The 19537-nt window shown below is 39.7% G+C and overlaps 3 protein-coding genes across 3 annotated transcripts in view; 2 read left to right on the top strand and 1 right to left on the bottom strand.

Annotated features, from left to right (window-relative positions):
* The first annotated feature begins 38 nt into the window (after positions 1 to 38).
* LOC107040808 (tyrosine-protein kinase hopscotch) lies at positions 39 to 7652 on the top strand. The gene is made up of 5 exons (XM_015261060.1): positions 39 to 280; positions 1363 to 2837; positions 2899 to 3058; positions 3951 to 4777; positions 5833 to 7652. Exons 1-5 carry the CDS (start codon positions 161 to 163, stop codon positions 6635 to 6637), a joined length of 3387 nt encoding a protein of 1128 aa, XP_015116546.1. The 5' UTR covers positions 39 to 160; the 3' UTR covers positions 6638 to 7652.
* On the bottom strand, positions 7502 to 12583 carry LOC107040809 (peptide-N(4)-(N-acetyl-beta-glucosaminyl)asparagine amidase). Its single transcript, XM_015261061.1, has 4 exons — positions 12181 to 12583; positions 10049 to 10762; positions 8854 to 9267; positions 7502 to 8227 (listed from the first exon to the last, which is right to left on the bottom strand). The coding sequence occupies exons 1-4, from the start codon at positions 12400 to 12402 to the stop codon at positions 7670 to 7672; spliced, it is 1908 nt and encodes a 635-aa protein (XP_015116547.1). The 5' UTR covers positions 12403 to 12583; the 3' UTR covers positions 7502 to 7669.
* Positions 12584 to 17521: 4938 nt separating this feature from the next.
* The window catches only part of LOC107040815 (lachesin), a 51756-nt gene continuing 49740 nt past the window's right edge, over positions 17522 to 19537 (top strand). The window contains exon 1 of the mRNA XM_015261071.2: positions 17522 to 17848. Coding sequence (XP_015116557.1) covers positions 17809 to 17848 — 40 coding nt within the window. The 5' untranslated portion in view covers positions 17522 to 17808. The remainder of the gene's footprint in view (positions 17849 to 19537) is intronic.

Below are 19537 nucleotides of genomic sequence, written 5' to 3'. Positions count from 1 at the left end.
AGATTCTCCATGGAACAGACGACCCCCGCCCCCGGCTCGTGATTCGAACAGTTTCAGTGCTCCTAACCTCGAAAAATAGCATCATGGAGCGAGTGAAGCACAACTCGATAATGTAAACAATTACGAAAGACGAGAATTTTCACATGGGATAATTATATTTATGGTTGTTGAGAGGAACATGGAGGAGGACAAGGTGGCGACTGTTGTCCTGGTGAATGAAACCAAGGTGTTGAGCGTTACCTTCTCGTCAGGATGGACTGCCGAGGATTTATGTATAAAGGTAAACAGGAAAAAAACGTCAAGTAGATCCTTAAAACCTTGAGCAAACCGGTTTCTGCGTGAATTTTCCTCGGTTCTGGGCAGCATTAGAATTATTATCATTGGTAGAATTTTTTTTGCATTGAAAAATACGCTCTGGACGTAGATAAGCCCCTTTCAAGGTTATTTATTGTTCAGTGCAGTAGGGAACGATGAGATTGGATTTAAAAAATTACTTGCAGTTCGTTTTTTGGGAAATACATTGCTGTTTGGCGAAGGAATGACGAAATTTTTGTAGAGACTTTTTCTTTAGTTATGATTTTGAGCTAAAGAAAAGGATGTTAGAAAATTTTGTTGTCTCCTATAGATCAATAGATGAAAATTTGTTCGTTTGCTGATTTAGGCAAATCAGTTAATTATTAGGATTTCAAAAAAGCCAAAGCCTATGTTGCCCCACTCTCCCCTGTATTTCATTAAATCGTCGATTTTATTTTTTATTAGGGGTGCGGAAAAATGGAGATTTTTTTTTTCAGTCAATGTTCACAACTCAGAAAAAAATTGGTCAATTAAGTAAACTCTAGGCTCATTTTGAAGGGGAAAAATTGTTCTTTTCGAAGTCAGAAAATTAATTCATTTGATTTCAAATCATATCTACAAATGTTTTTTAAGTGCGAAAAAGTTTGCACATTTCTTAAAAACATTTGTGCATCCCTAGATTTTCCTAAGACAAATCTTCTGTTGTCGAATTTTTCGCTAGTTTCCGCTTCCTGTTTTTGATAATGTGTAAATTCACCGTGAGAGTAGAGTTGCTTTAAAACTTTGCACTTTAGACCCACAGTAGGGGTGGTTGGGGTAAAACGGGCACTTTTGACTTTTTTTAAAATGTTAATGATGGGTTGAAATGTTGAAAAAATTTAATATTTTTTTTTTAATACAAAGAACAATTATTTGCCTTTGCGACGAGCCTAAACTGAGCTCAATTGATAAATTTGTTTTTGAGTTATGAACAATTTTAAAAAAGTCTAGTGTCCATTTTACCCCACCCTCCCCTATATTTCAGGACATAATTAAAATCGTTAATCAATCAATAATTTCGCTGCCCAGGTATGCAAAATGATAGAAATAGGACCAGTTGCCAGGCACCTCTTCGCCCTCCGTAACCGTTCAACGCGCCTGTGGTACCCCCCCGGCTACAAACTAGACTCCAAAGACAAAGTAAAATTCGAATTTCGCTTGAGATTCAAGCCCTCCACGCTCCAAAGACTGAAGCAAATCGACCCCAAAGCCTACGACTACTACTTCCAACAAGCCCGCTGCGACGTCCTAGAGAACAAAGTCCCGGACATAATTTACGAGCGTCACAAGCGCGAATTAATCGGCCTAGGGGTCAGCGACATGTACCGAGTGATGTTGGAGAAGGACGTGCCAAGGGAGATAGTAGAATCCGACTACAAAAAGTATATACCCAAAGAGTGCATCAAACGACACTCATTCTTCATAAAAAAACCGATCCACCAGGCCCTCTCCAAGATCTCCGGGCCAGACGCGTCATACGTGAAGGAGCAGTACCTCAACCAATTCCAGATAATGGCTCCCAACTATCCTTACGAGGAGTACAAAGCCCTGATGGACAAGGGCATCCCCAACCCGCCCTGCAGAGTCCTCTTACGAGTGAACTCGGTTGAAGTCACCTATTGTGAGACTGAGAACGCCCAGTGGACGTCCCTGTGTGCCATCGAAGACCTGTGCTTCATCTCCATCAGGCAGGACAGCACAGTGGAGGTCTCCAGGAAGAATGGAATCCCTTCGTACCTGAAATTCTCCACAAACGCTCTTCTGACGTCTTTCGTCTCAGCCCTCGATGGCTACTACAGACTCGCGGTGAAGTGGACGTTTAATCTCTGCAGAGACGTCGTCACCCCGAGCCTGGAAAGACTGCTGAAGCTGAAGTGCCATGGGCCTGTGGGGGGCGAGTTCTCGTACGCGAAGCTCGAGGAGAAACGCTCGAACAGAGCGGGGACCTTCATTCTTCGTGAGAGTGAGACCAAGTACAATGTTTATTATTTGGACGCCTGTGGGAAGGACTGCAAACCCAGGACTCATAAAATCGAGCAGTTGGCGCCTGAGGAGTTCATTCTCTCTGATTCTGTGAAGGTTTATCAGTCGCTGGGGCAGGTGATAGCCTCTCATCATGATCCTGATGGGTCGCTGTACCTCTCGGAGTGTCTCCCTCCGTCTGAATACGACCAATCGCCACTTCTGATTTGCGCGGTGGAGGGAGTTGGCAATGATGTGGCTGCTGATGAGGATGTCATTGCCTCGCTGCTGGAGGGCGATCCCAGGTGCATCACTCCTCAGCAGCTGCAGATTTATAAGGCACAACCGTTCGCCAAGAGCTGTGATAATGGGGAAGTCAGGAATTCTCCCACGACTTTGTACAGGGCCATGTGGAGGGTCAAGAAGGGGAAGAAGCTGGAGGCTGCCATCAAGGTGCTGAAGGAGGAGGAGTCCAGGCTGACGAGGGAGTTTCTGCAGATGGCGTCGAGGTGGGGGCAGCTGAGGTCTGGGTCTCTTGTGAGGTAAGTCGAGGGAAGGCTGCAGGGAATCCAGGGATTTTAAGGGGTTTTCTTGGTTCTGCAGATTGTATGGACTGACGGTGGCACCTGCGGTGGGCATGGTGATGGAACTTGTCAAGCACGGCCCTTTGGATGCTTATCTGAGGAATACTTCTCCACAGACTGTCAAGACTGTTGATTTGGTGGAAGCTGCTGCGGGGTTGGCCACTGCTCTGTGGTATTTGGTGAGTTTTTTGGATGTTTGTCAATAAAGTTTTTTTTGGTCTTGAGTTTTTGTTCTTGTTTTTTATTTTTTTGGGTTTTTTGTAGAGAATTGAATTTACGAAAAGAGCTTTTGATATCTCTTTCTGAGGGTAGTCATTGTCGAGGTAAAAGGAAAACTTTTGTTTGTGGAAAATGAAATTTTACATGAAAAATGTCTGGACAATTTCTCCTTGAGTCACTGACTGGTCAGGTAACTGGAGATTGAACTGAATGTAAATAATCGACATTTTATGATTTTAGAAGATAGAAAATTAACGACTGGAATAGTTTGCAGATATTTTCACCTCAAGTCACTCATTTCAAGACAATTGAATATCCAACTAGTGGTGAAGATTCAAATTCCTTTGTTTCGGAATTTGAAGTTTTTGTTAGTCGTCCATTTACATTGGAAACAAGGGATTTCATTAAAAAATGACTTCTAACAATTCCTCCTCATGTAGCATGATTTCAACACAATTGCAGACTTGGAATATTTACTAATTTCCAATTCATCTCGAAAACAGGGATTTCCATGCGAAAAATTCGAGGGACCTTTTTTTGTAGAGGATGAAATTTCGAATAAAATATCTACTTCACACATTAAAAATGATTTCTCAACCGACAGTTTGTGAGGAAAATTTCGAGAGGACTTCAAAAAATTATCCTTCCAGGAAAAACATTTTTTGACATTTTTGCTCACGGTTACTCCTCAGCAGCATACTTAAATATGAAGCAAAATGCAAAAAATTGAACTGTCAATCATGTAATTCATCAATCGCTAAATTTCATTCAATTTTCCAAAGAAAAACAATTATATAAACAAATTCAAATACAAAAATCCTACATTCAAATACAAAACTCTTGAATTTCCAGGAAGAGAGTGGTGTAGTCCACGGCAACATTCGCTGTCGAAAGCTGCTAGTGCACGCCCACACGGAGAACAGTTTCATCGTAAAGCTCGCAGACCCAGGGATGTACAGTTACACTTCAGCGGACGTGCACTGGTTGCCGCCCGAGTGCTACCTGAACCCAGACTCAGCCCGACGAAGTTCTCGAGCAGATGTGTGGGCCCTGGGCACAACGCTGTGGCAGATATTTTCAAGAGGAGCAATCCTCCCGACCCACAGGGACATAGAGTCAGTGAAAAAATTTTACGCCAGTGGAAAACGCCTGCCAATGCCCACTGGGTGTCCCACAGACGTGTACAAACTGATGACCGAGTGCTGGGGGGAGCCCGAGGGCCTCCCAAAGAGACCTCAAGCCATCATGAGAGACATAAATGGAATTCTCTACCAAGTCTACAACTCGAGAAGAACTCACTCCTACGCCACAGCCTTCCCTAAGCTCTTCAATGCCAATTCAAAAAGCGAGGAAGACGACGAGGATTCAGAAGCAGTGGAGAACTCATCGTCTGACTGTGAATCAAGAGCTAGTAGCATTTTCACAGACAGGACGAGCCTCCCTTGGGACGATCCAGAGGACAGTGGACGATTGATTCGCCTCTCAGAGACTGATCACGAGGCGGAGGAGGAACTCTCAGCTTACCTGGGCTGGCTGGCTGAGAATGGCGGGGCTGGTGCCCCTCACGACGTGTCGTCAACAGGATCAGCCCACAATGGAGGACCCCTGGGGCAGATGCAGGGCATCTTCGAGCTCGATGCCGACTGCAACGTCATCCTCCAGGGGAGAATTGGCCAGGGGTTTGTAATATTTTTATTTGCATTGAAATAAATATTTCATTTATCATTTTGAGAAATGAAAATCGAAACGATAAATTGGTTACCTTAAATTATTTTCTTTAAAGTATACAATGTCTACAATGAATTAATGTGAAAAATCTAATTTTGCCAAGGTTTCGACTGGTAAATCTCACTGCTCACCAAGGCAATTACTTTATTTTCATCGGTTTAACAAACTCTCATTTACTCTAAAAATTCCCCCCCCCCCCAGCCATTGTTTTAAATAATTTTTAACTACGTCAAGTTGGAAAATTTATCCGTCAAATTCAACTAAACGTGACAATCACAATACTAGTAATCCGACTTCTAATCTGCAGATAATTTCTTTAAATTCTCTTAAGATTAGTTGTTGACAAGTCTCGAGTCATTATTGGATCGTACTAGGGTATCAATTCATCCATTGGGCCTTGTAGTTGTTTTTTCTTTAAAGAATCAATTCATCCCTCATGAAATTCATTGCATATCCCTGTTGTTGTAATGGGTAACTTATAGAAATTATCAAAATTCATTGACAAATTTCAAACTGTAGAAATGAATGTAATTGTATTGTAGAAAAAAATTTACACTACTTTTTTGTTATGTTTGTTCAGAATATTGTCGTTTTTTAATATTTGAAATTCTCTAGGTACAGCTATAATTATATTTATAGAAATAATTTTTACTTATGGATATTTATAGGTGTCACTATTTATAACTATAATTATGGTTATATTAATATCTACGAATAGTTAAATTATAGCCGAATAGATCGGTCGCAAAAAACGTTACACGGAGCCTTTTAAAAGGGAAATACAAAAGATTAAATATATGAATGTTAATCGCAAACGCACTATTATCAATCATTCATGTATAATTTTTATGAAGAAAGAGAATACCTTTGCTCCACGCTTCCGACTAATAAAAATGCTAATAATCACGAGAGAGCATTTGACTGATCACAAGCGCTAAATTGAATGAATCATTTTTATAACTGGGGATGAACGCAGGACATTGGAATGACTCTAAACTCATTACAGGTTCTACGGCGAAGTCTACAGGGGAACCTTGGAGAGGGATAATGGAAAGGACACCGAGCCCCAGCAGGTGGCAGTGAAGAAACTCAAGACTCGAGCTCTTGAGGCTGACCTCAGGGACTTTGAAAGGGAGATTGAGATCATGAAGACGCTGAAGCATCAGAATGTTGTCGAGATTTTAGGGGTGATTTCAGAGCCCGAAGTCTGTCTGGTGATGGAGTTCGTTAAGCACGGATCACTCCAGAGTTATCTGGCTATTCACAGGGAGAGTTTGACGCACAAGAGACTGCTGGGATTTGCCTTGGACATTGCCACGGGCATGGAATATCTGGGGAGGAAGAGCATTGTCCACAGGGATCTCGCTGCCAGGAACATCCTCGTGGCTGATGAGAACAGAGTGAAGATCAGTGACTTTGGGTTGGCCCAAGTCACTGGGAAGAACGATTATTATATTCTTCAGACGAACAGAGACTTGCCTATCAAGTGGTATGCCCCTGAGAGCCTGAGGGATGGTAAATTCTCACCAAGGTCCGACGTCTGGTCCTTCGGGGTGACTATGTATGAGACATTTGGACTGGGGGAGGATCCCAAGTTGCCTGGAGTTGGGGGAACTGGGGAGAATGAGGAGGAAGGCTCTGCCGAGCTGCTTGAAGCTCTCGAGAGGGGGACTAGGCTACCCTGTCCACCCAACTGTCCTCAGACTGTTTATGTTAAGCTGATGTATCCCTGCTGGCATCTCCACAGTCATCAGAGGCCGGACTTCGCTATGCTGTGTAATGACATCAGGGACTTGATGGGACAGTACTGAGGGGAAAACGCTTGCCATTTATTTCTGGAGGTGACTGGGAATTTGCATGGGATTTTTTGCTTGATAAAATAGGAGAAATGAAGAGAGCATGAGAAATATTAAGTGTATTTTTATTTCGTAAAATAAGGAGGGAAAAATCGTTTTCATTATTTTACGAAAAAGAAAATACTGATCTAACATTTTTCATTGTATTTTCGGCTGAAGTAGCAGGAAGATGTGCGAAATTCAGGGAGATTCAGGGGTATTAAGTAGTATACTGTACATAATTTTGTTTTTGTATTTCACACGCCACAGTGCATGACACTGCACAAATGACATAGATAGGATATAATAATATGAAAAATAATGTAAATAGATTTAAACAATAGATTTTGATGTGAACATGATTTTAAAACGATAAAGAGTTGTTGTATTTTGATGAATTTAATTTCGTGAATTGTATTTGGACTGTGACGAAAAAGTTGCCAGAATAGAGTTAAGATCAGAGAGTTTGGGTTGGCTCAAGTCACTGGGAAGAACGATTATTATATTCTTCAGACGAATAGAGGCTTATCAAGTCCTATGCCCCTGAGAGCTCAGGCTCTGAGTCCTCTGAGGCCCCTGAGACATCAGCGATTTGATTGGACAGTACTGAGAGGAAAATACTTGCCATTTATTTTTACATGGGATTTTTTGCTTGATAAAATTAGCAGATGGATAAAGCATGAGAAACATTAAGCTCTTTTTATTTTGTAAAATAAAGAGCCAAACTTTGATTTTCATTATTTTACAAAATAAAAAATACTTATCTACAATTTTCATAAATAAAGGATGCTGTGTAAAATTGGTTGGGAAATTCCGGGGTATTAAGTAACCAATTGTACATAAATAACTAATTTCTTTTTATTTTACACGCCACAGTGCATACCACTGCACAAATGACATAAATAATAAAACAACAAAAACAATGTAAATAGGTTTAAACGATAGATTTTAATGTGAACGTCATGTTAGATTGATAAAGAGTGTTGTTGTCTTTTGATGTATTTAATTTTAGGATAATTCCAAGGATATTGACAAGGAACACTCGTCAATGTCGTCTAGACTGTGACGAAATAGTTGTGCGTGTTGCCAAGCGACTTCTCCACTGCCACCAGATAATTCAGCAGTGACGTTTATCACCTTGGCATCTTTGAATACACTTGTGCTCATGGGTTTGGAGTTATCAAGTGTTAGTGTGATTGATTTATTCTGTTGGGTTATTCCCTGAATTTTCCATCTTATTGAGGCACCTTGGAACGTCGCTGTTGTCGATGATATCTTGAAGGATTTTATTTGAACTTTTTCGGTCTTATCGCCTACTTCGAAACTCCAGGTGATGCTCCCCAGGTGGACACCTGGACTTCGGGAGACGTAGACCATCTGCCAATCGTGCTCTACGTTCCTGAATATTCCTTTGGTTTTTGATGTTCCCTCTCGCCAGCCTTCTAGCTTCTCGAAGAGTTTACCCTCCTCGTCTTGGATTTCGTAGTAATCTTTTACGAGGTAGAGGCGGAGGAGGTAACTGTCAATGCCTTCGGGGATTTTCCATATGTGGGATTTATTCTCATCCTGGAAGAGTGGAGATTAATTCGTGTGGTGAAGGGTTTAGTGGAAAATTGGGTTCGTAAAATAAATTAGCTTATTGGGGGAAATGATTGGAAATGAATTGGATTGCGCATGAAATAATGACCCTATATTGGCCTCTAAACCTATTCATAATCAAGGAATTGAATGCTCAAGAAAACGAGGAAATTCTGCTTCACAATTTTCACAATTTTTAAATCCTTTCAATTGTGAATTTTTCTCCAAAACGAATGAGTTTAGAGAAAAAAGTCAAAAATAATTTTTTGCGCAGAATTCAATTTGCAACGAAAAATGTTCTTCAACATTTCCCTCTGAAACCACTCATTATCAAGATAATTCAGACTTCAACAGAATGACAAAATCCACATTGTAAGGTTTCGAGATTTGAAATTGTTGTTAATAATGTATTCATCTCTGAAACGAATGATTTATAAAAATGTGAGATCTTTTATGCAGAGAATCTAGTTTCCAACGAAAAGATTCCTTCGTTATTTCTCTTCAAAACTCCTTGTAATGAGGATAATTCAATATTCAACAAGATGAGAAAAATCCACTTTTCAAGTTTTGAAAATTTGAATTTGCGGCTGAATTTTTCATGACGACCGACTTACCGATGTCTCTCCCCTAGAAGCTCTCCAGGCAGCATCCCCAGAAATCCTCCCCCCATACTCATTACCATCGTTGTCAAGCTGGCCAGGTAGTCTCAGAAATTCCGCCAACTCCATGAGCCTTCTATTAACAACATATTTCTTCCTAACTTGACTGTATCCCGGAGAACTCTGGCGCTCCTCATTGAGACGCCAAATGAGTTCAGCGAGATTTTCTTCAGTGCACAAGTTTCTGCGTTTCATCACAAAAGGCTGTTCCCTAGTGTAACGCCACGTCACGTCCTGAATTTCGTCCCTGGAATAGGCAATTACGTAGGATAATTTCTTTTTCCATCCTTTCTCGTAGAGAAGGGGTCGGTCCATGGTATTTTCGCAGGGATCAGCGTGCATCCATCTGTTGCCAGCTATTGACCAGACCTGTATGAGTAGAAAATGTTGAAAAATGGCATAAATTTTAATTTTTTAACGGGAATCCACCGGATTTTTTCGTGCAATGAAGTGATAAAACAAGAAGATGGCAATTTCACTTGATTTTAATTTTAAATTTTATCTGTTCTTGAATTTTTTTGAACAACTAAAGTGATTCTGGTAACAACAGTTTATTTTTCTCAAGAGACTTGAAATATTCAGCACAAAGTTTTCGAGGCGTTGTAATTATTAACGTGTGAATTATTTTCAGATTTGGTAAGACTTGTTCTTTTCATTGGAATTTTGTTTTTAGTGCCTTAATGTTGGATGTGGAAATTTGATAAAAAATATTAGACACGTATTTTTTCTCGTGTAATAGTCTCCATCTAATTTTTGCATTCCATGTTATGTGCGAAAATTTTTACTTCTGTCCACACATGATCGATCATTATCAACAATTCTGGCAAAAGATCTTTTTTATAAAGAACAATTAAGCTTCCAACAAAAAATATTATTTGACCTTTCCCTCTAAAAACACTCGTTATGGAAAAGAAAACAATTTTTGTGGGAAAATGTGACTTATGTCCATCATAATTTCTCCTTTTCCACGTTTACAAATTTTAAATTCCTCTCAAATGTAAATTTACCACCAAAAGAGATAATTTTAAACAAAAATATCAAAAGGTTTTTTCATAAAAAACAATTAAATTTCCAACAAAGCAAACATTTCACCTTTTCCTCAAAAAACACTCGTTATTAAAATAAAACTGGTTTTGTCTAAAAATATTACCTCCGTCCACACATGATCAGTCTCATCATGAACAATTCTAGCATCATAGGAAAAAGCTCTGCAGATGGCTGTGAAGGCATTGGCCCACTCCCCACACCGTCCCTTTCTCGTTTTCAACAAAATCCTAGGATCGGTATACCTGGGAAACCCCTCCTCAGTCTCGCACAATTCGCACTTATGAATTTCAATCCTCGAAACTCTGGGATCACGTTTGTACTCAGTTCTATTGTACTTGCAGGTAGCCGAGCAGAAGCTGCACTTGAGTGTATTGACCCACGAGAAAAAATCATTCTTGAACCATGCCAGAAGTTCCCCGAGCAGGAGATCCTCTATCCCCACGTCATTTTCAATTCCAGTTTTCTCCTTTTCCGGTTCTCCCACACCTTCGCTCTCCTCCCTTTGTTTCAGATCCCTTTGGAGTGCTCTCATGCGCTCCATTGCCCGCAATTTGAGATCTGTGATAGGCACCATGTGACGAGTCATTTCCTGGAGGTCTTGATCCTCGTATGCGAGGACGTTGTCAAACATTCTTTCGATTTGCTGCAGGAAATTTGGTTTTGGCCGATCCTTTGGCCTTGCTCCTGTCGATTTTCCAGGGGTTGGTGGGGGTGGTGAGGATATTGGCTTCTTCGCTTGGATCTCTGTCAGGAGACGCTGAATTTCACGTATTCGGGGCAGTGGACTGTCGGTTGGCAGTGAGAAAAACTCTCCATCCTAGAATTTAGGGAGGTATTCAGTGGGGAAGGGAGAAATTGGTCGAGAGAATTTGAATTTCATCTACGGTTTCGGACTCCAGGTGGATTTTCCATCATCAATTTTCTCAATTGAATTGAAGGAGGACAATGGGAAAAAGTTCTTGCGCATCCAAGATTCTGAAATTCACTGGTAGAAAAAAATGGAATTTCATGGATAGTTGACTACTTATTTTCAGGACAGTGACGCTGAATGCGATTTAGGGGGAAAAAATCCTGAAATTTCCGGTTCCACTGAAAGTTCAGTAAAATTTCAATTTATTTCAATTTGCAATCTGATATGAACATTTAGTACTCAATTACATTGAACTTTCTGTGAAATCTGAAACTTCATAATTTTTCTCCTCAAATCGCATTCAGTGTCACTGTCCTGAAAATTCAAGAATATATTTACTGGAATTTTTTGGTTTTCTATTCACTTTCAGGGAAAAATGGAACTGAAATTTAAAGTTCTCTTTGATTTTTCCATAAAATTCTGAATTTCCAGTGACGAAATTCGTTGAAATTTCAGTGGTAATTGAATTCGATAAAAAATTCTGAAACGTGTACCGGAAATTTTTAACAGTGTACGAATAAATTAAATACGAATTTGACAAAATGATTTCTAGGAGAAATTGTTACAGATCAAATACTCATGGAAAGGGTTTCAAGAATAATTAGTAATAGAAAATTTTCTGTTATTTTATGAGTTTAAAAGTAAAATGAAGTGATTAATATTTCAGCAACTTTGGTCCTCATAATTTTCTCATCATTGAATTATTAATTCGGAATGCATCTCTATTCTTTACAGAAATAGGAATAAAAAAGTGGAGACTGTCTGAAGGAGTGAAATTAGTCATGTACAGTTTCAGACTGCAAATAGACTTTCAATTATCATTTTTGAAAATTTAATTACTTCACGAAAATTTGCAAAACTTCGCCTAAAATCAATTTTTTTTACTATAATCCCTTCTTATTAATAAATGATAGAAATTTTAATTTTCTGATGAAATTGTTTTTTGAAGCCATTATAAATATAAATAAGTTAGGCCAGAATTGAAAAGAATATTCACGAAGCAAGTTCGCAATGCACACTAGTCATAACAACTTCCCGATTATTTCATGAATTTTTATCGAAGAGTAAAATGAAGTTGATAATCAAATGTACCAACATCAGTTTTTATAATGATGAATAATTGAATTCTCAATTAGAAATAGAATTCTACTTTCCATCGAAATGTAATAAATAATGCATTTTATTGGACTGTACTGCGTACTTGACATTTTTGAAAAAACCATCGATTACAGATCTATAAATATCCATCCCAATTTATCTATTTCTGAATCATAGAATCACAGAGTGTAACCAAATTCAATGAATCTCTGGTATTATCGCCTTACTTCCTGAAATCCAATTTCGAACAGGCACTCAACAGCTCCACTAGCCGGAAGTAATTTCTCAGCAATGACTGGATTAGCAACTCTGATCCTCCGATACTTTGGATCCTGTGGATGCTTAATAATATTCTCACAGAGCTCCCACAGTACGTGTAATGCATTCTTCCTGATTTCACTGTCGTTCTCGTGGAGCAACTTCAAACAATTTCGTAAACTACTGTCCATGGTGGGCAAATAAATCGATAGAATTGACGGAAAAAAAATCAATCAACAATAAATAACGGCCACGTCACTAGCAGACAGACGGATTTTAAAAATACATGATGTTTTAATCACGATCGACGTGCTCACGCCTTTGGAGAGCTCACCAATTCCTGCTTTACCGATTGGGTGTTTATTTTTAAAAAGTCACAGCTGACGTAATTATATTGATTGAGTGACATTGGATGATTTGAAATCTCGCTCCACTCACATCTAAACTATTTAATTGGGGGAAAAATGGTGATGATTGAGGTGAAATTAAAAGAGGTCAATTTTGAATCAAAGTGAATTAATTCCGAAAAACATATTGAATTATTTGGAACCTCATCTCAGTTTAATTCGAATGTTTGAAAATGGAGATCGATAAAGTGATGTTTAATAAATTTAACTTTTTGTGGAATTTAGAGTGAAATAATTCTCAGAATACAAATTTATAATTTAAAATCGCGCTGCTGCCAAATGTCTATTATTTAGTTAGCAAAGCGCAGCGTGCGATAAACTCGACTTATTGCATGGTGTGATATAACGATAATAATTTAGTAACGAAGCGGTATAACGATTTAAGTCGATTCAGCCCTTAGCCGAGTTTTTGAAGAATATCTTTAAATCTAAGGGAGATAGCGAAATTATGGTAATAGCCTTTTTTGTAGAGCGAGTTGAGTGCTACAAAAAAAATTGTGACAAAAATTTTGCTATCTCCCTTAGATTTCAAGATATTCATTTAAAACTGGGCAATAGTCAAAATCGACTCAAAGCGCTTTATCGCTTCGCTACTGAATTACAGGAATTTTCAAGTCAATTCAGGCCACAGAAATTAATGAGAATATTTTCAGATTTCATTTCGTTTCAATAAAATTGTTTAAATAAGTTTAAACAATTTAATTAGTTTTGATTAGTTAAAATTTTTAATTTAAATTCAAATTTTTATTAGTTTAAAATTAAATTAGTTATACTTGGAATGAAATTTTGAGGAACTCTAAAAAAAAATAGAAAAAATGATGAATGGAAATAATCAAATTTTGATTGAATGAAAATTGATTGAGCCCAATGTTTATTGAAATTTCAAGTGAATCAATGTCACAAAAATGCCTGAATAATTAAACACTGGACACGATCGAATTAAAGCTCCACGTTTAGAATTTTCTATTATATAAATTCAGTTAAGCTACTTGAATGCGAATGATTGAATAATTTAGAATCTCACCCCCCGGCAATAAAATCTCTTTAACGAGACGAAAAAGCAGATGACGGAATCATAACTTTACTAATTAAATGCGTAGTAGAATTCCCGGTCATTTCATTTCACAGAAATTAATACATAATTTGAAATCCCGTCTCGCTCACATTATAGCGTCAAAAACCCTGAGACCATGAGATACACTCCGAGCAATTAAAAACATTCCCGCAATTTCGCGCGAACTAATATACCGCAAAAACTTGCAATTTGGCAGCTGTTCCCCGGAAATGAAAATTATGTCAATAAGAAAAAAATTAAAAAGAGGACTATTTTGAGGATTTACTTGAGACATCAATGTGCTTTATCATCTTTTTCTGCAATTGCATTGTTAATCAGCAACAAATGAACTGAAGTCGTGAACCGAAAAAGCGGAAATGAACTGCAATTCTCTCCCCCAGAATTACCAATCGAGTTGTAATCGCCTCAATTCCCCACGAATGATTCCCCAACTAAAGTATTCAATGTTTAAACTAAAAAGTCTTAAACCCCACGCGAAAACGTTGGCGATACAATCTCCATTTACGTTCCCCTCCATAAAGTTACCACCGGAGTCTCGCGAGTGCAGGCAAGCACCCTATAAACCCTTATCGTACCCTCCCGAAACCACATTTCCACCCCCTGACGTTAACAAATGATATCCACGTGTACGAGGCGTCATCTTAATAAAACGCCCCCGCCCTCGAAACGGCAGGTAAGAGCGCCACCTGTTTTACCAGACGAGTATCGCCGGAGCAATCGAATTATCCGGTAGACAGATGTCTCGGCGATTCAAAAATACATTCAGCCCGTAACTTCATAAATTCCCTTTCTCCCCCCCTCGCTCCAATAATTTCAAATGCAATAGAGGCTGAAGGTGTCTGAAATCTACTGGCAGAAGGCGTTTGAATTTAGGTCATCCAAAAGATCTCAGATTTCTCGAGGTACGTGGGTTGAAATTCACCCGAGCCACAGTGGAGGGAGAGTACGTTCCATCAGACTAACACTTCCTCATGTCTCACTTGAAGTTCTACTTTGTATTCAGACGGTATCTAGCATCACAAAGGGCTTCACTCCAATTTCATTGGGCTTTTCATTAACGAGATAATTGCCCTGATGGTTTCTCTTTATAAAAATCACCTCATTGGATGAAAATTAACGAAAATCGAAGGCGGGAGGATTTTCTTTTGATGAAGTGAATCAATGTTTTTTTTGTTCTTGTCTTATTGGAAATGGAAAAAGGTCGATCGTTATTGCGAACGGTACGTGATGCCTGGGCCCTCTTCAAGTTACTCCTTTTGTTGCGGTGTACATCCGCAATACAGATCGAACGTTAATTCCATTTGATCGTTGGAGGTAGCAGAGTGATTTGGCCTGGGAGAATTTGTTGGAGTTGTGGTGGCCAAAGAGCTATTGTTTTGAGAGAGACTACCGAAGGAAAATAAATATCGCATCGGGGGGACTGGGGGGGTGGATGGTTGCGGGGGGTATGAATAGGGTGAGACAATTGTATCAAATTCGATGGGTTGTTTCTTCGAGTGGAAAATATGGTGGGGTCGGTTGGGATAAATAGGGGCGTTGAACAGTGCTCGACAGTTCTGGTTTGGTGGAGAAATGAAATTGAAGGTAATTTATTGATTTTAAATGCGAGTCTTTGAACTTTTTGGGGCTTGTTGAAGGTTGAGGAGAAAGGAAATGTTTTTTTAACGTTGAGTATTCGTGTCAAGTTGTTTGGAAATATGAAATTCTTGGGTGATTTTATGAGCTGGCTCTATAATTTTGACGAAAAAGTGTCCATTTTCTAAAAGAAAAATTTTGATTGATGCGTGAATATTTGAAAGTTTTTATTTTCTATGTAAATTATCGGAAGGCTTATTTTTTCCGGAAGAAATTAACATAAATATTGAACGAAAATCAAACCATTTACGACCTCTTGGAATTTCGAATGAAAAATTTCAGTTAAAAATTCCTACCAGCATTGTTAGAAATTTCTGTCTGAATTCATGAGTAAAAAAGTGAAAGTGTGAAGACTTTCGTTTCCGGGAGAATTTGCCCTTAATATTCCCAGAAAATCAGAAAATTCCGGGATGCTTTGAATTCCGGGAAGCCATTGTGAAAAATTTCAGTGAAAAATCCCTCTCAATATTGAATTCTCCAGTTTGACGCGAACCCCGCTCCGAGTAAAGAAAAATATCATCAGTGTTTACCTTCAATCTCCCAAAAATATTCCCGAGATTTTCCTAACATGGGGATTAGAACCACAATGCACGATGCGCCCGCCGCAGAACTAACCCCGTTGTGGTATCCTCATCCGTCTTTTGGGTCATTCCACCCCACCTCCACCAGCGTTTATTAGCAAAACTCTATTACTTCTCCCACCGACTAAGACGGAATTCCAATCGGGGTTATAATTACACCCCCCTGAACTTTTCACCATTTTTACCACCCTCCGAATTCCCCCTGCCTCAATTACTAGAACTAATTATCCCAGCTTCGCCGACTCCGTAAAAATCAGAAAGTAAATTCATCGAATTTTTCCCGATTACCCAGTGAAATAACGGCGAATATAATTTCTCTAATGATAACGCAAATTCATCAAGAAAATTCTCCTGAAAATTGGTTGAAAATCCGGATTACAATGGGCTCCCATCGCCTAAGGAAAGCCATTACTAAAAAATCCCTTTGATGAGCTCCCGATCCCCCCGGTGTCGAAAAATATTAATTAATCCCTCCCCCTACTGAATGCCGAAAGACTGAAAAATGCCGGCAAAGAAAAAATTGCCCTCCAAAAACGCTGCCCCGATTTTTCACTTTTTCCCAACCCCTTTCAAAAAAAAAACCACGAAACCCTCAATATAACGAACGTTCGTGAAAGCAGTGGACAGTGGATGCTGCGTGAGAATTTCACCGCTCATGCGCCCCCCCGACACCTCCCACCCTCGGTAAATCCCAGTAGGCGAGACCCTCTAGTCGTCCTGGTGGGGGGTGCCATCAGCTCATCGCATCTCGCGCTCCAGTCTCGTTCGAGCGTTCGACCACGGAAATAATTCAAAACATTGCACTCACCCCTTCCGCCACGACTCGCGAACTCCTGAAACAATAACAAGTACTTAAAATAACAAAGCCGATTGATTTTTCGATCCCGACAAAAATCAACCAGTGAAAATTGTCCCAACAATTTACCGAAGGAATAATAATTCGAGTGAATGAAAAGTGCAATAAATTCCGCAGTGACGTTTGGATTAAAATGTTAACAACAACACGAAGTGGCCAAATTCCCCTGCGAAATGCTGAGAATTTTGTGCGCAGTGTTACAGGTGCAAATGTCTACTGACAATGTCGTGAATACCAACGACCCCCAACGAACAATTTAATCCCCCAATAAACAGATAATAACCCCATTTATTCCCCCCCCCCCGCAACTTACCAAGGGATAAGACTCGTCGTTCGATCAGCCACGTCCACCCCCCCATACATTCCGCTGTGTTTATTTACGTGACTGCCGACTGCACGAGTGCGTGACACGAGAAATCTACGAGTGGTCGTATCAGCCCGCCCCCCACAAGAATGAACCTATCTCTGATAACTGAAAATTCATTACCCAATTAAGGAAATATATCAAGAGGGAAATTTTACGTTCCCGCAGAGCAAATTTCTCGAGGCCATTTCATCGAGCGTAAATCCGCCTTTTTGGGAACTATTAAAAATAATTGAACGTCACATCCCGAACACCTGAGCCACGAATGTAACTAACAAGTTGTCGTTGGTGGGGACTTTGAAACAATTACGAAGTTCCTGAGGGGGGAGACAGTTTAAAGGTGGAAGTTACCGTTGGGTGTGGGGGGATGGGAGGGGGCGAGGGATAAATGTGTCGTGAAGTATCAGTGAAAATTTAACGAGAATTGAGTTTGAGGTGGAGTGGTGAAATTTTGTGGCTACGAGAATTATCGATTGTGGCCTTTACCTGGCCCTCAGGGCTTCCTGGGGGGCGGTGAGGATGGAGGTGATGGGTATGGTGATGAGGATAAAGATGAGGGGATGTCTCGTGGGCCCGTCAATCTGAGATCAGAGAGGATTTTACTGTGAAACAGTGAATTGAGAAAATTTGTCAGGGGGGGAAGTACAGCGAGGAAGAGGGGAATGAGAGTTGAGGAAAAATGAGGGGTTTGATCTTCATTCTCGGTCTTCTGTTCGCCGGTAAGTCACTGAGAACATTCCCGAGGAGATTCTGGGGTGAGGGAGGGGGGAGAGGGGCATGGGAAATTAAATGGTCGAAAGGGAATCCGTGAAAGTGGGATTTGTTGCGTCAAATGGATCGCATTTGCTCACTCGGATGCATCAACGCGTTATTATCTGCGGGGAGCGGCGGGTAATTCGATACGTTTGCCAATGCTGATCAATTGTGTCCCTGATTCGTTGGCCAGTTTGGCAAATGTGATAGCCGCGTTGTGCCGGGATATTCATTAATTAAGCAGGCACCAACGCCCAATGTGTCAGGATACGCTTGTGTCCTGGGTATTTATGGTGGTTTTTTTGTGATTATTGTTTCGGGGATTTATGGGGGACGGGGTGATTATTGTGACGTGTTAATTAAAGTTGGGGACGTTTGGGACGTGGATTACTGGGGAATTTTGATGGATGGGGATTTTTTTTCATTTGGGGGAGAAATTATGGCCGGATTGAGGATTGTTTTTAATTCGGGGATTGGTGTCTCGGGGATTGTGGGGCGGATGGTAGGGGGAGGTTGATAGGGAGACGGGCGATTTTTTGGGGGATTTTCGAAGATGATCGGTCGGTTTGAGAGGGGACTTGCACGGAGAAAAATTGGTTTGGTTTTCGGGCAAGTGGCACTGGGTTTAGAGATCTACCCGAAATTAGTGGGGTAGTGGGGGGATCAGGCCAATTGCTGGACGAATTTCGGGGCAGGATCGGAAATAAAAGAATCATCTGAGTGGGAATGTGAGGGCTTCTGTACCTTCAGGAATGTTTTAATTAGCAGAAAACAATTATTTGAAGTGAAAATACACGGAGAGTTAAAAGTACTCAGTAAAAATTACGGAACTCACAGTTCGCTCACCGATTACGGAATCGACTCAGAAAATTTAAGTGACGGTATCGTAATTTTTCAGAGGAGATTCAGATAAAAATTACGGAACGCTCTGGAAAAATTTCGTGACAGTTCCGTAAAATTTCCTACAACAACATTTCGCTCCGGAATTACGAATGCGTAATTTTTATTGAATATTTCACTCCGTGTAATAGTTGAATGCGGCCGAAACCCCTAATTTCTCGACGATTGGGTCGTACTTTTTGGTTTTATTAAGTGTCAGTGAATAGAAAAAATAATTGATCACATGATTATAGTTGAGTAATATTATTGAAAGGTGAAATAATCGGTACAATTTTTATTTCATTGTTTATGGAATGTTTAATAGAAGTTGAAATCGACCGGAAACTAACCCGTTTACCCTACACTGAGAAACAAATTACTTTTGCCAAGGAATCATTTTCTTGGGAGAGGAATTAGTTTTTTTAGGAGGATTTTACAGGATATTTTTAAAATTTTTATTGAATATTTCTCTCCGTGCAATGCTCCTATGCGTATTTTACTCCCGGCAAATGCTCGATTTATATGAAACGAGAGACAGTAGTTTCTCGTTTCGACTGTTCAATTATTGCAGACAAAAATTAATTTTTCAATGAAATAACAATAATAATGATATGACAGCAATTTTGTGAATTAGAGACTTAATATTTCTTGATAAACCACTTTATAAAAGATATTTTTATCCTGAAAGGCACCGTCTTGTATGAATGGTTCGCCGCTTCAGCCAAATATTCCGTTGTTGTTGAAAGCAAAGCAATTATTGATGTTTGAGAAATGTT

Source organism: Diachasma alloeum, unplaced genomic scaffold, assembly GCF_001412515.2.
Source record: "Diachasma alloeum isolate Michigan unplaced genomic scaffold, Dall2.0 Dall_scaffold_00343, whole genome shotgun sequence".
Taxonomy (NCBI): Eukaryota; Metazoa; Arthropoda; class Insecta; order Hymenoptera; family Braconidae; genus Diachasma; species Diachasma alloeum.
This window is presented reverse-complemented; position numbering and strand designations above follow the sequence as displayed.

What these genes read in the sequence shown, in the direction of transcription:
- LOC107040809 (XM_015261061.1), bottom strand. Translation starts at nt 12,402, where the DNA reads ATGGACAGTAGTTTACGAAATTGTTTGAAGTTGCTCCACGAGAACGAC. An exon ending in CTGATCATGTGTGGACGGAG is followed by an intron (nt 9,268 to 10,048) that starts GTAATATTTTTA and finishes CTACTCATACAG; the next exon opens with GTCTGGTCAATAGCTGGCAA. An exon ending in CTTCTAGGGGAGAGACATCG is followed by an intron (nt 8,228 to 8,853) that starts GTAAGTCGGTCG and finishes CCACTCTTCCAG; the next exon opens with GATGAGAATAAATCCCACAT.
- LOC107040808 (XM_015261060.1), top strand. Translation starts at nt 161, where the DNA reads ATGGTTGTTGAGAGGAACATGGAGGAGGACAAGGTGGCGACTGTTGTC. An exon ending in CCGAGGATTTATGTATAAAG is followed by an intron (nt 281 to 1,362) that starts GTAAACAGGAAA and finishes TTCGCTGCCCAG; the next exon opens with GTATGCAAAATGATAGAAAT. An exon ending in AGGTCTGGGTCTCTTGTGAG is followed by an intron (nt 2,838 to 2,898) that starts GTAAGTCGAGGG and finishes TTGGTTCTGCAG; the next exon opens with ATTGTATGGACTGACGGTGG.